This window comes from Pimephales promelas, chromosome 5, assembly GCF_988280905.1.
Source record: "Pimephales promelas chromosome 5, fPimPro1.hap1.1, whole genome shotgun sequence".
Lineage (NCBI taxonomy): Eukaryota > Metazoa > Chordata > Actinopteri > Cypriniformes > Leuciscidae > Pimephales > Pimephales promelas.
The window spans coordinates 9,799,849-9,814,341 of record NC_142773.1 but is presented as its reverse complement, the minus strand read 5'-3'; the positions used below and the strand labels follow the sequence as shown (position 1 = coordinate 9,814,341).

The 14,493-nt window shown below is 34.9% G+C and overlaps 1 protein-coding gene and 2 long non-coding RNA genes across 3 annotated transcripts; 1 reads left to right on the top strand and 2 right to left on the bottom strand.

Annotated features, from left to right (window-relative positions):
- Positions 1–3,235: 3,235 nt before the first annotated feature.
- Positions 3,236–5,205, bottom strand: LOC148981373 (uncharacterized). The gene is made up of 3 exons (XR_016168482.1): positions 5,011–5,205; positions 4,778–4,833; positions 3,236–3,954 (listed from the first exon to the last, which is right to left on the bottom strand). It is a non-coding gene; the product is annotated as an uncharacterized LOC148981373 (long non-coding RNA).
- Positions 5,206–8,009: 2,804 nt separating this feature from the next.
- Positions 8,010–9,608, bottom strand: LOC148981372 (uncharacterized). The gene is made up of 3 exons (XR_016168481.1): positions 9,489–9,608; positions 9,166–9,278; positions 8,010–8,146 (listed from the first exon to the last, which is right to left on the bottom strand). It is a non-coding gene; the product is annotated as an uncharacterized LOC148981372 (long non-coding RNA).
- LOC148981371 (uncharacterized) lies at positions 8,837–10,498 on the top strand. Its single transcript, XM_089130944.1, has 3 exons — positions 8,837–9,299; positions 9,540–9,749; positions 9,831–10,498. Exons 1-3 carry the CDS (start codon positions 8,868–8,870, stop codon positions 10,332–10,334), a joined length of 1,146 nt encoding a protein of 381 aa, XP_088987070.1. The 5' UTR covers positions 8,837–8,867; the 3' UTR covers positions 10,335–10,498.
- The last annotated feature ends 3,995 nt before the right edge of the window (positions 10,499–14,493 follow it).

The following is a 14,493-nucleotide window of genomic DNA, read 5'->3' as shown; positions in this document are numbered from 1 at the left end:
TCCATTTCCTCATCAGAATCACTTATGTCATTTGGACACTGTTCATGTTCATTAAACATTTCTTCTTCAGAGAGTTCTGTATTAATGAAGATATCTTTATATTCTGAATGAATATTTTTTAGCTTTCTTAAAGCAGACAAAACCTTTTGCATGTTCAAAGTCTGAAACTGATAGTGACCTTGGTAACACAGACGTCTCTTCAGTTTCACTGTTAGCAGTTGTGATTCACTTCTTGGTCTGGGTAAACAGTTCACTGTTGTTTCTACTTCAGATGCAACAGAAATCACAGCACCTTTTATAGCTCTTTGCTGGCCTTTCGGTAGTGTAACAATCTTAGCAAATGGAATGTACTTTGCAATAACGTGTCTTTCAAGAACATTCAAATCGCAGAGTTCTGGAGGAATGGCAGCAAACTGAAGTTGATTGGCTAAAGCAATATCTGGCATCAGACCTCTCGATAGTGTGTTATGGCAGCAGTGACAGATCCACTCTGTTTTCCTGTGATCGAGGGCGCACTGATCAGGGCAGTCTGAGCACACGTGAACATAGTTTCCAGTTAAGCAAACTGAAGCAACTGTCGGATTCTTCTGATAGCGTTCACGCTCACATGATTTGACTTGATTTGAGAAGAGCGCTCTGGCACAGCATGTGCACACATAAGTTGGTCCCTCTTTTATAACGTCTCTGAAAACATTTAAGGCTCTTAACACAGTCGGATCTTGTACTACGTCAGGCTGGGTATTTTCTAACGTGTCTCTCTGCTGGCGCATCAGATACATGTTTTTGTATTTGCGCTGTATGTCTTGTGCACAGTGTACTTTGTGAAGTATCTTGAGTGCAGATATTTTGTTTTTAGATTTAAACAAATTATATTCTTTCTGACGAGCCTTAAAATGTACATCACAGTGATAACGTTGTTTAAAAATGTTCTTCCTTTTTTCATAGAAGTTAGGATCATTTTTGCATCGGTTTGTATAATGGTCTCTTTGGCTTTGCCTGAAAATTGGATCCTTTAAATATCGATCAACAAGATATTGCCTCTGCTGCTCCTTATATTTAGCATTGTTCCTATAATTTTTTATTATATAGTTCTTTTGTTTCTCCCTGAATTGTTCATCATTCCTGTAATTTTGAATTATATAATTCTTTTGTTTCTTTCTGAATTGTTCATCATTCCTGTAATTTTGAATTATATAATTCTTTTGTTTCTTTCTGAATTGTTCATCATCCCTGTAACTTTGCATTATATAATTCTTTTGTTTCTCCCTGAATTGTTCATTATTTCTGTACTTGCTAATTACATACGCCTTTTTTCTCTCTCTGTATTCATTAATATTTTTATAATTGTTTTTCATTGCTTGTTTGTGTTCTTCTCTGTAACTCATATTATTCCAATACTTGTTCTTCATGGCTTGTTTAAGTCTTTGCCTGGATTTACTACTTGTTTTAGAATCATAGACTTTACGTACAGCCTGTTTTTTGTCATAAACATCTTGCCTCTGAACCATTTCCTTCTTCCATTTTTTATAATAGGCCTTTCGCTTTCGATTCTTGTTCAGTTTTTCTGTCTTCTTGATTGTCGATTGTGAATATTGGGGATTAGGAGATGACAATGACAATTTATCCTGTGACAGCATGTCATGAGAAAGTTCACTGAATGACACATTTTTACTACGGTCTTGATTCTGAGTGACTGTAGTTAGAACATCCATTTCATTTAGACAAGTCAAGTGGTCTTGATCATTAGTTGATGTGGCTGCATTAACGATAGTCTCAGATGGTTGTTGAACCGGATCTTGGACAGACTGTTGTGAGACGTCAGCAGACCTGCATTGTTCACTGTTTGACAGAGCTTTGTTCTCCAAAAAGACAGATGGCTGTACATCACGTTCAAGCTCACAACATTTCAGGGAGACTTCAGGACGTACACTGCTTTCGGTTATCCGGTTAAAGAATGATACAGGCAGCAGATTAAATTGTTGCTGGTCTGTCAAATCAAAACACCATTGAAACAATAGCATGAGCCTCTCGATCAGGTCTTCTAAACGAAAGAAGGTCAACATCACGGCCGTACCGGTGATTGCATTTTCTTCAGGCATTCCATCTGCTGTTCTGGAGTGAGGATCAAAATAACCAAACCTCCCTGAGCGATCTCTGAATACGGCGATACATGTGCATCCACACAGCAGCAACGCGTCACTCACATCAGCTCTGAGGCACTGCAGAGTATTCTCGAGGTTTTCATACCCGCCTAGCTCAGGTGTATCTTTTAGAAGACCAACTCTCTCGGGATGTTTCAGGATGTTGTAGCAGGCTGAATTGGTCTTAACTGTGTTTGGCAGCTCATCAAAGTTTAAATGATCAAGCACAAATTGTCCTTTGCTCCGCAGTGTTCGTTTGACACTAGTGTAAACTGCATCACCTTTCTGTAAAATGCGGTCTAAATCAAAACCGAGTAGCTCATTACGTTCAGTATGGAAAGCTAGGAACATTAAGGCATTGCAAGTACACTGACGGCCTCTGGAGTAAATCTTGTACCTGGGATTGCTTTGACAGTGTGATGCTGCAACAGACAGAACACAAGGGTTTGCATCGATCATACCTGATACAGAGTTGGTACTGCTACTGGTGCCGCTACTGGTGCCACACGAAGCTTCTAGGTTTCTGCGCTGTTTCTGAGATTGACTTCGCTTTCCTTTTCGTGGCATCTTGATGTTTCAGGAATGGATAAAAGAATTGTATATTTAATGTTACTTGAAAAAGAACACAAAGATAATGTAATCAGATATACAGAAAAGTTAATTAATTGATATACAACAAGAGTACACACACACACACACACACACATATATATATATATATATATATATATATATATACACAGATAGATAAAGCAACAGTAATACAACAGTTAATATATAACAACAGTAAATTAATTAATATGAAGTTAGGTTGGAAAATATGTTTGAGGAATGGATACAAAAAAAATATTTAATGTTACTTGAAAAAGAACACAAAGATAATGTGATCAGATATACAGAAAATGTAAATAATTGATTTATAACAAGACTATATATAGAGAGAGAGTGAGTGAGAGAGAGATAAAGCAACAGTAATTCAATTGATATATAACAACAGTAAATTAATTAATATGTAGTTAGGTTGATAAAAAAAATGATTGTGTACTTAGAGTTGATATCCCAACCTGCAGTTGACTGTTCTCAGCTGGGTTCGATAGTCAAGTTCTTCACAGTCGAGCTTTTTTAGTCAAGTTGATCTTTTAAGTCAAGAGCTTTTATAGTCAAGGTTTCAGAGTTTTTGGTTTTTTAAGCTTTTAGAGGGTAAAATCTTGTGTTGTTGTTCTGGCTCTCTTTTTTAAAGATGCGTAAGCAAGCTTGCATTGCGGTTAAATAGTTTTGGTTTTTGCATTTGAGTTAGCATTTGTGTAGCGAGCATGCGAAGCAGCAAGCAATGCAGCAGCGTTTTTGGATAGCAGCCAGATAGTGTGGGTTTGAAGATAAAGAACAGAATGGGCAAGAGGTTAAAGCGAGATAAAAGTTGGAGTGAAAAAAGTATATCAAGGCATAGATAGGACAGTAAAGGACACACACAACACACACACAGAAAAAAACAAGTTAATCACGTTCTTTACAGAAAACATTGATATAAAATTGCAGTGCACTTAATTAAAACTTCACTCAACAGTTAATTGGGCAAACATAATAATAATAATAATAATAATAATAATAGTAAAACAAAAATAATTTCTAAAATTATTACTTACTGTATAGAGGTAGGACAATATAATGAATAAATACAGAATATCAACATATTTTCAACACATGACTGAATTATATTGTATGAAATTATGTGCATGTTTCGGGGGTTATGATGCTACGCCATCAAATTTAAAAACAGTTCTTACATAGATGGGGAATAGAGATGTCCAGTCTACTGCAGGGAGAGAGAAAAAGTCTCACACACGTCTCACACAAATCAAGCTGTTAATTTAAGCTACTAAACCTTATTTTTACTCAGCATATTTATATGTCCAACATGAACAAATAAATGTACCTTTACTCTAAATTCTACCAAATGGCTAAATGTGCAAAATATCACAATGTTATATATACAGTTAAGACTAAGACAGCAATGTCTATGTGGACCCTACAGGACATGTAGAATTGTACATTAATCAATATAAAGACAAGACTAATGATTAATATGTTGTGTGTGTGTTACTTGCATAGACAGCCAAGCCAAAGCAGCCTCAACCCTATAGATAAATTAAAATAAATAAACAGCTAGTGATAGTGAATAGAAATAGCTGTTAATGCGTTTATTACGCCTCAGCTAGATTAAAGCAATTCATCATTTAGCTGCATATCCAAGTTTCAAATGGCTTGTCTTCAGCTAGTCTAAAACGCAGTGGCAAAACTTAGTTATTCAAAAGTATCGCAAATTTGAAAAAAAATCTCTCCTATTTTCAGAGAATAGAGTTTAAAGGACCATGACTTTAGGGCCATGTCTCTAGCGATTAGAACAGCCCTTTCTCCGTTTTTCAAGTTTGTCCTTTCTCCGTCTCCTTTCAAGTCTGTTTTTGTTGAAACATGGTTACTCTTATTTTTTATTTATTTTTTGTTATTCCTTATAATATTGTAATTTACTTTTCATCTGGTCTTTCTGTAAAGCATTTTGGTCAGCTGTTGTAAATGTGCTATATAAACAAAAATTAAACGTGAACTATTAATGAGGTGAATGTGAATAAATGAATTACCTTAAAATGAAGGTGCTGATGGCAGTTGGCACGAGGCAGTGGAGCAGATTCAAAATCTAATAGATAAATGAAACAAGTAATCTTGATCTAATACCCAAACATGTTATTCAAAATGTTAAGTACAAAAGAGATTAGTACATGTTGTGAAATATGAGGCTAGATTGCTATTCCATGTTCATTTTATATGCAAATACTAGGAATGTGTCAGACAGTCAGTTAAAAAGATTACTTACTGAAATGAACTGTCAAGATTTCTCGTTTTTACAGACACATAAAGGAAAAGGGAGAAACATAAGACATGACATATGATTCACTAACATACGAGTCAAATATTACAGAGGTCTGCATGGATGGACATGTACAGAAGAACTGTAAAGTCTTACAAAATATTACTGACTAATCTGAATTTTATTGGTGTTATATTTACCACAAAGGTTTCTAGATGGCTATAAAGGTGAATGTAATATAAACATTACAATTTACATTACATTCTATGATCATGTCTGCAATCCATTCTGCTGTTAAGTTTTTTTCCATGATAAACACAAATACTGACAATCTGTCAAGCTGTCAATCAAATACTAGCGAATTACCTTGAAATGAAGGTGCTGATGGCAGTAGGTACGAGGCAGTGGAGGAGATACGAAACCTAAGGGGAAAATGAAATGAGTAATCTTGATTCCAAAAATGTTATTCAAATCTTAAGTGTTTAATAAGAGGTTATTACATGTTGTGAAATATGCGGATGTAGATTGCTATTCGTATCTATTGTAAATGCAAATACTGAGAATGTGACAGTCAGCTAAAAAGATTACTTACTGCAATGGATGCAATAACCTGGCAAGATTTTAATAGACATGTGTTCAAGGAATAAGAAATCACATATATGATAAAATATTGTACATTCCTGCATGGATGGACATGTACAGAAAAACTGTAAAGTCTTTAAAATATCATTGGCTAATCTGAATCATATGAATATGTAAATTTGAAATTGATGAACAAATTGGTATTATTTATTACATATAACAAATTTAGATGGCCATAAAAGTGAATGTAAGAAAAAAAGAGTGGATGAGCAGGGCATGTGGATCAAAAGTAACTTGAGTGACAGCAACAGGTATGTACGCACCTGTGATGGCAGATAGCTCTTAAAAGAGCCTTTGGGTTTATTTTATGCTGTTAAGAGAAAAACAAAAAGGATGAAAAAAAAAAAAAAAATCACCAAAAAAAAAAAAAAATCACCATCTTATATATTACATAGGTGTGTGAGAATTTGGAAAGCGTGAATCAAAAAGAATACTTACATAGAAGAGGCAATGACCGTTTTCTAAAGTGAAAAAAGGAAGAAGAAAAAAGCATCACTGAATATCTTAGTCAATCCAGATTATTTACACAATCTAAAGAGAAATTACAATAATGATGCAATAAACTGGCAAGATTTTTACAGACATGTGTTCACATTAAAGAAAGGGGGAGAAAAATAAGAAATCACATATGATTCACTGACTAATCTGAATCATATGAATATGTAAATTTGAAATTGATGAACAAATTGGTATTATTTATTACATATATCAAAAGTTAGATGGCCATAAAGGTGAATGTATTAAGGAAAAACGTTTCCCTTTTATGTCTGTTCTTCATCTCTGTAATCTGCCAATCATTCTGCTGTTATCCAATGTATAGTAGTCTAGTGAAGGTAACGTTAGGTTTTTACCAAAACTAATAGCAAATGCTGAGAATCTGTCAAGATGTCAAATTTAAATTCAAATACTTACACAACAGCAAAAACGATCTGTTTACACTCAAACAAAATGGGGAAATAGGTCAGATAATACACGGGTATGGATGGATGGACATAATTTTCTATTAATAAAAGTAGCGTTAGCATTAACGTTAGGCCTAACGTTAGTCTATTAGTTTGGGAATGAATGGGTGCGTTCCATTCGACAGGGTCCCTACACAAGTGTTCACTGCTCCCTACTCCCTGAACACGGTATATCAGTTGAAGTGGACTTCACTGACTTCCTGTGAAGTGATGTAATATAGATGTTCCCTTATTCCCTATGCCGTTTGCAGTGCCCTTCGAACTGAACATGTTCGTTCCCTTTGAATTGGAATCTCACTTAAGATGGCGAAAAACCCTGTGAAGTCCACTTCGCAGTCCACTTACGGTCGAATGGAACGCACCCAATGTATGCAACCGATATAGGTTTACCATATTTCATAGCCTATAAACAGGAACAAAAAGCCCAATTTCATACCAAAATAACGAATACTTAAGATATAAGTGAATGTTTTTTAACAAAACGAACCAATCAAGTTAGACGGAAGACAGAAACCGTTAGCACAATCTCCTCACGAGACACATTATCGACGATTATTATCGTAATGCTTAATGGAAATGAATTATTATTCATCTTTCATCTATTATAAACAGTTATAATCAAATAAGTTTAACTGCATTCAACTCGTTGAGCCACACACATTTTAATTACCTCAGAAAGATTTTCTTACTCACCCGACGCAAAACAGCAATCCCGGAAAAATCCAGAATGACCGCTCATTATTATGCAGCATTGAAAAGTCTAATTGGCCAGCTGCTATATTAGTTTTAATACTAAAACCTAATACCCTAATAATAAAAGTTTAATTAGTCAAAATTCATTTAAAAGTCATTACAATTAAAAAAAATACTTATTACGATAAATAAAAATAAGTGTTAAAAATATTTATCAAAACGTGCCCGCGCGCACCCAGAATCCGTTAAAAGCTGCGCTTTTAGGGAACGACAAGTTAGAAGTCTTCAAAAAGAGTCATCCCAGACAGCAAGCCAACATTGAATAAACATTTTTTTTCCATCTGAATCATCATTATGATATATAGGAATCTATATCTAAATCTGTGTAGATCGTTTTTAAACCCTAATTAATTTAATAAAACAATTGCAGGCAGAATAGATTTAATAGGGATTTATTTTAAATCAAATTCATTACAAGTTAAAATATTAATTTTAATAAATAAGAATTAATCAAGTTAAAAATATTAATTACAATAAAATTAATAAAAAAAATTAATCAAAAGCTATGCAAACTAAGCCTTTTTTAAAATCAAATTAATTTCAAGTTAAAAATATCCATTACAATACATACAATTAATTACAAGTTAACAATATTTATTACAATAAATAAAAATAACTAAAAGTTAAAATATTGATCAAAACGGGCCGCACGCGCGCGCACACACACAAAGGGTGCGCGCAGCAGGAGTCGCTTGAAAGAGGTCCACAGGCGAGCCGAGTCTTCAGTCCGCAGCAGTTCTCCACCGCTTACTCCACCGCTTACCAGCGAAGGCGCTATTGTTCCCCTGCCGAATTTAAAGGTGAGACGGAAGATATAACATATTGATGTATATTGATGTATTTGAAACACTGTCTATGTAGAAATGTTAATTTACAAATAAATACAAATAATAAAAAAATCAGAAAGTTGCCCTTTCCATTAGCTGACAGGAAATTTCATTTTCTGAGGTAAAACTTTACTTCATTAGAAATGTTATCAATGAATTTTAATATATAAATCAACTACATGAATAAATAAATAAATTCCTGTGAAATATTAACTAAAAAAAGAGAGAAATCCTGTCAGAGTATGAAGTTTAAAAAATGAATCCTGTCAGAGGCTGCTCTTTTTCCACTTTTGGGCAGGAATTATAATTTGTGAGGTAATTTTTTACTTCACAAGAAATGTATTTACACAATGAATTTATTAATTGGAAGTTGAATCACATTTCTTGTGAAATTAATTATTGAATTTAATTAATGATTGGAAAAAGGGCTGTCTATAGGCTATAAGCCTAAGGTTGAGTTCATTTTCTGAGGTAAAACTTAACTGCATTAGAATTTTTTTCATTGACTTTCAATAAATAAATCTAAACTTAAACTATAAAATAAAAGATGAATAATTCTTTATTAATGAATAAATAAATTCCTGTGAAATATCAAGTAAAAAATATTTTAGAATATAAACATTAAAAACATTATGAAAGTTATGTAACCATACTTTGTTTTTTTTGTATTATTCTTAGGATGGCCACCCCCTACAGTCAGCAAACGCCGCTCAGACTTAAATGTGTGGGCAACAGAAGAAGCAAAAAGGCTTTAACTTTTGTCTCTTATGACAATGTTATTGATGTCGGGGCCTACAAGGTGACAACACTGTCAGTCCTTACAGATGGACAGACATGTTACGTCACAATAAAAAATGGAAGTGACCCAGAATTTGAAGAGGGGGGGTCATACGTGCTAAAAAATTTCACCCTCTCCAAAAGATATGGCCGGCCATGTATTTTCGTCAACCGGGCAACAAGAAAATTTAAAACCTCACCATTGGCCATAACTGAGGTGGCAGAGAAAGCTGCTATGGATGTCCTCTGTCCTCCTTCCCCATGTGTGACTGGGGAAGAACAGCAGATATTTACACGCCCTGGGTACCTGACTCTGCGGGGAAATATTGAGAAAGTGAGTGAATTTAAAAGCATATTCTATATCTAGTACATAACCCTGGTTTACTTAACTTAGGCAAATGTTTTGTCCTTGTGTTTCTCAATCACAGTCCTAGTGTACCCTAACACTCTTATTTGAGATACACAATTTAGGTGAATTAACCTTGATTGGGAATACATAGAAAATATTCAGTGTTGGGGATACCTGGACCAGGAGAAACACTCTCATCTGTGACACTGGGCTGTTATTTTTCAGTTGCAAGTGCCTAGGATGACTCGGGCCCAGTTCCCAATCCTCGACCTATCTCTCAGGTGTGGAACCAAGCTCCATGATGTCTCTTTATGGAGAGAAGAGGCGTTGGTGGAGCTGTACATAGGAGACAAGGTGGAGGTAACTCACCTAAGAGCCAATATTCGGCCGAATGGAGGAGGAAAATTCGATTCCTCCAACTATACGACTGTCAAGGTAAACATAAATTTCAAAGATTATCAAAGACAAGTAAACAGTCATTTTACTAATTGATTACATTACATTTTACCGCACCAGATTGTTGAGCGCCAGACCCTCGAGGCAGTGTTGACGGTTATTGGAGTGTCAGAACATGATGGTATGCTCATCCTTTTGGACAGCGAGATGGAAGATTTTACTGTACCAAGTCATTTATATTCGGGAGACATTAATGACTTGGTACAGAAGCTTCCAATCACTGTAAAAGTCCAGCATGTAAACCATCATGTCCTGACACTTCAACACCCTGAGGAAGTTCAGACCATGGATCTGGCCGCAAAATCCATGGATCCAGTTAAGGATGCAGAATCCCAGGACCTAATCGCAGTGGCAGAATCCATTGATCCAGCTGAAGATGCAGATTCCCAGGACCTAATCGAGGCGGCAGAATCCATGGATCCAGCTGAGGATGCAGAATCCCAGGACCTAATTGAGGCGGCAGAATCCATGGATCCAGCTGAGGATGCAGAATCCCAGGACCTAATTGAGGCGGCAGAATCCATGGATCCAACTAAGGCCGCAGAATCCCTGAATGAGGATTGAAATTTAGATTTAGATTAGGTTTTCATTTTGCAAGTTCTGTTTTCCAATTTCCTATTGTTAAGTGTACTTAGTACTTCACTACTTTTGTTTTGCAAGTTCTGATAGTTTTCTATTTTTAAGTGTTAGTACTTAGCCTACATAATATTAAAGACTGTTTATTCTAATATCTTGTTGTGTGCTTCTTTGCATTCACCCCATTACATTACAGTTTGTTTTTATGTGTTTTTTCAATTTGAATAACATTACGTAAATTACGAAAAACGTCAAATGCATGAGCTGTTCTCTGATTACTTCAGGAAAAGATTTGAAGCATCAGGAATGTTGAAAATGGTGTCATTTTGTGGCAGGTCTACAAATTTCTACAGCTCTGTTGTACTACAGACACCAGATGGATGTTAAGTTTTACCTCAGAAAATGAACTCAACCTTAGGCAACCGCCTAGTAGCAACACCATAGCAACCACCCAGAACACTCTTGCTGATATAAAAGTCTGGACAGTTCAGTAAATAAATAAATAAATAAATAAATACAATGAATACCTGCTTTTACAATAGATGCTTTACAAGGCATGAACCAATGAAATGCTGCTTAGTCTGTTGTTCCATGAGAATAAGAACATGTTACAGGTATGGAAACATGCATAAACTCAATCATGCATTTGCAATACCAAACAAATAAATAAGTTTCATATAAACATATTATGCATTCATTTAAATAAAAATCATTTCATTACACTCCTCTGGTTCCCTCAAGATTTTTCTATGGAGTTTTAGAATGGGGTTTTTCAATTTAGAAGTAGAATTATAAATTTTTAATAAAATTACATAAATTACACGCATCCATACCAAAAACAATTGTGAATTTAATTTGAAAATAAGTGAGGAAATTACTTAAGAAAATACATTTTTCTGTCAGAACCCTATCTTTGAGACCAAATCTTGTCCGAATATATTTGTTTTAATTTGATTGAAATGATGTAAGGATTTGACACAAAAGATGATGGAGACAGCATTTCCCAAAAGGTTGAAGCTGTTATCAAAACAACTTTTTTTTGCCTTGTGAGTGGAAAAAAAAAAAAAAATCACTATTGTCGATCATTTGTGATATAATGATTTGTCGTTACAAGAATAAAGTAAACGTTTTTGTGTGGGGTCATTCTTGTGTCGCACAGTCAAGAACCGTTTAATTAGTTGATGCTTTTTAAGTAGAAGAAAATCAAGACATCGATATTTTTTTAGTAGCATGAAAAACAAAAGAATTAATCTAAGGTTATGTTTTTTATTTCGTAAACGAAAATAATTTCAAACAAGCTCCACATGGTTTAATTATTGAACGAATCAATCAGCTTTTTAGAGGAATTGGTTGAAGAACGAATCAATGACTCGACCCGCTGCTTCGTTCATGAATAAATAAGCAGTTTGAATGAATCCGTTGAATCTTAGTGACTCACTCAATATAACTGAATTGCTGCCACCTAGTGGCAGTATGTTTAAAACAAAGCACTGTTAATGAATTATTATTAGGTATTACTGTAGCCTAATTCATTATTAACTCCAAGTTGCACAGATTAATTAAAAGATGATACGGAATTCATGAGCTCTATTGTGGCTTGTTACTCTAAATTACTGATTAAATTGTAAGAATTACACAAAAGATGATGCATAGGCCTACATCTACCACAGCATTCTCAGAAAGGTCAGCATTCTCAAAAATGCATTTTTTTTAACTAATAACTGAAAAAACATTATTTCCGATTATTGCTCTTGATATTATAATGAATAAAGTCGATTTATTAAAATGGAGATAATTTAGGAATCAATTAGTTGCATTTTACGCATTAGGAAAACAAGACATTGTTATTTTAGTAGCATTAAAAAGTAGCATTAAAAACCAAAGAGATTATGAATTAATCTTACTTACATCGTATCTACACTTTTCCTCGAGCGAATTGGTAGAATCCAGTCAGAATGCCTTCTGTCAGACTAACTGAGGCGAGCAGCACATGTTGCACGCGGCAAAAACTCCCGCGAACCAGCAGTTTGTTCTTCATCGGAATCTAAACTGAACTAATCTGATTGGTTATAGCATTATGAGCTCAACAGAGACTTGCTTTTAATACCGCAACATTTCCTTGACTTTCACTATTGAATTGAAATGTGAAAATAGTTATAGATTAATTTTGACTGTGTAGATTTTTTTTTTAACCCTTGAAATTTAAGAAGCAAGCAGGGCAATTGTGCCTCATTATACAGACATCCCACAACAATCCAGTCACCAAGATATACAGTACCTCCCTGAAATGACTTCTTGCAGGTTGGGATGTCTGCATAATGTAGCAATTTAATTGCCTTCACCTGGTTACTGTGACATCACAGCTGTTTTACGCATTAGGAAAACAAGACATTGTTATTTTAGTAGCATTAAAAAGTAGCATTAAAAACCAAAGGGATTATGAATTAATCTTACTTACATCGTATCTACACTTTTCCTCGAGCGAATTGGTAGAATCCAGTCAGAATGCCTTCTGTCAGACTAACTGAGGCGAGCAGCACATGTTGCACGCGGCAAAAACTCCCGCGAACCCACAATTTGTTACTTCATCGGAAACTAAACTAATCTGATTGGTTATTGTGTTATGAGCTCAACAGAGACTTGAGTGATTGGTGGTAATGCTCAACGCTGAAATATAAAAAGTAATCTAGCATGCCATGTGAGGATCTTATATGCCTTAACATTTCCTTGACTTTCACTATTGAAGTGAAATGTGAAAATAGTTAGGCTAGATTATTATAGATTAATTTTGTATGGGGAATTTTATGACTATTTTATTTTCTAATGTTATTGCTATAAATGTTATTTTAAATTATGCTCAATGATAAATTTGAACCATTGACGCTGTAATCAATCTGTCTGTCTGTCTATCTATCTATCTATCTATCTATCCATCTATCTATCTATCTATCTATCTATCTATCTATCTATCTATCTATCTATCTATCTATCTATCTATCCCTAGCAACTAAACAGAGTACCCTAGCAACCATTAAGCAAGATTTATATCTCTGCATCAGAACAATGTATAGAGATGGGGGTTGGTTTAAATCATTCATACTGACAAGCAGCCTTTGGAGTTTCATGATTGGCAGCTGTCAAGTCAATCCCTAGCAACCAAAGAGAGGACCCTAGCAACCATTTTTTAACAGCTATATCTCAGCATCAGAACATTGTATCGCGATGGGGGTTGGGTCTTTTGACTCATGCTAGCACACAGGACTTTCAATATGCTAAACATGCTAGCTGTGAATAGCTAAATGCTAATATGGATACTTTATAGTAAGCATATGTGAACACTACCAACCAAGTAGCAATACCATAGCAACCACCCAGGACACCCTAGCAACCACCTAGCAACACCATAGCAACCACCCAGAATACCCTAGCAACCACCTAGCAACACCATAGCAACCATCCAGAACACCTTAGCAACTACCTACAACACCCTAGCAACCACCAGATAACCCTAGCAACTGCCTAGCAACACCATAGCAACAACCCAGAACACCCTAGCAACCACCTAGCAACAGCCAAGCAACCACCAAGAACACCTTAGCAACTGCCTAGCAACACCCTAGCAACCACCAAGAACACCCTAGCAACTGCCTAACAACACCATAGCAACCACCCAGAACACCCTAGCAACTGCCTAGCAACACCCTAGCAACCACCAAGAACACCCTAACAACCACCTAGCAAAACCATAGCAACCACCCAGAATACCCTAGCATTTATCTATCTATCTATCTATCTATCTATCTATCTATCTATCTATCTATCTATCTATCTATCTATCTATCTATCTATCTAACTCTATCTATCTATCTATGTATATATCTATGTATCTATCTATCTATGTATCTATCTATGTATCTATGTATCTATCTCTCTAACTATCTGTCTCTTTCTAACTCTATTTATCTATCTATCTATCTATCTATCTATCTATCTATCTATCTATCTATCTATCTATCTATCTATCTATCTATCTATCTATCTATAAACTAAGTTAAACTTAATTTAAACTTTAGACTAATTTAAACTTCAAACTACTTTAAACTTCTTCAAACTATTTTAAACTTCTTCAAACTTTTTGTTCCAAACT

What these genes read in the sequence shown, in the direction of transcription:
- LOC148981371 (XM_089130944.1), top strand. Translation starts at nt 8,868, where the DNA reads ATGGCCACCCCCTACAGTCAGCAAACGCCGCTCAGACTTAAATGTGTG. An exon ending in TGCGGGGAAATATTGAGAAA is followed by an intron (nt 9,300 to 9,539) that starts GTGAGTGAATTT and finishes GTTATTTTTCAG; the next exon opens with TTGCAAGTGCCTAGGATGAC. An exon ending in CCAACTATACGACTGTCAAG is followed by an intron (nt 9,750 to 9,830) that starts GTAAACATAAAT and finishes TTACCGCACCAG; the next exon opens with ATTGTTGAGCGCCAGACCCT.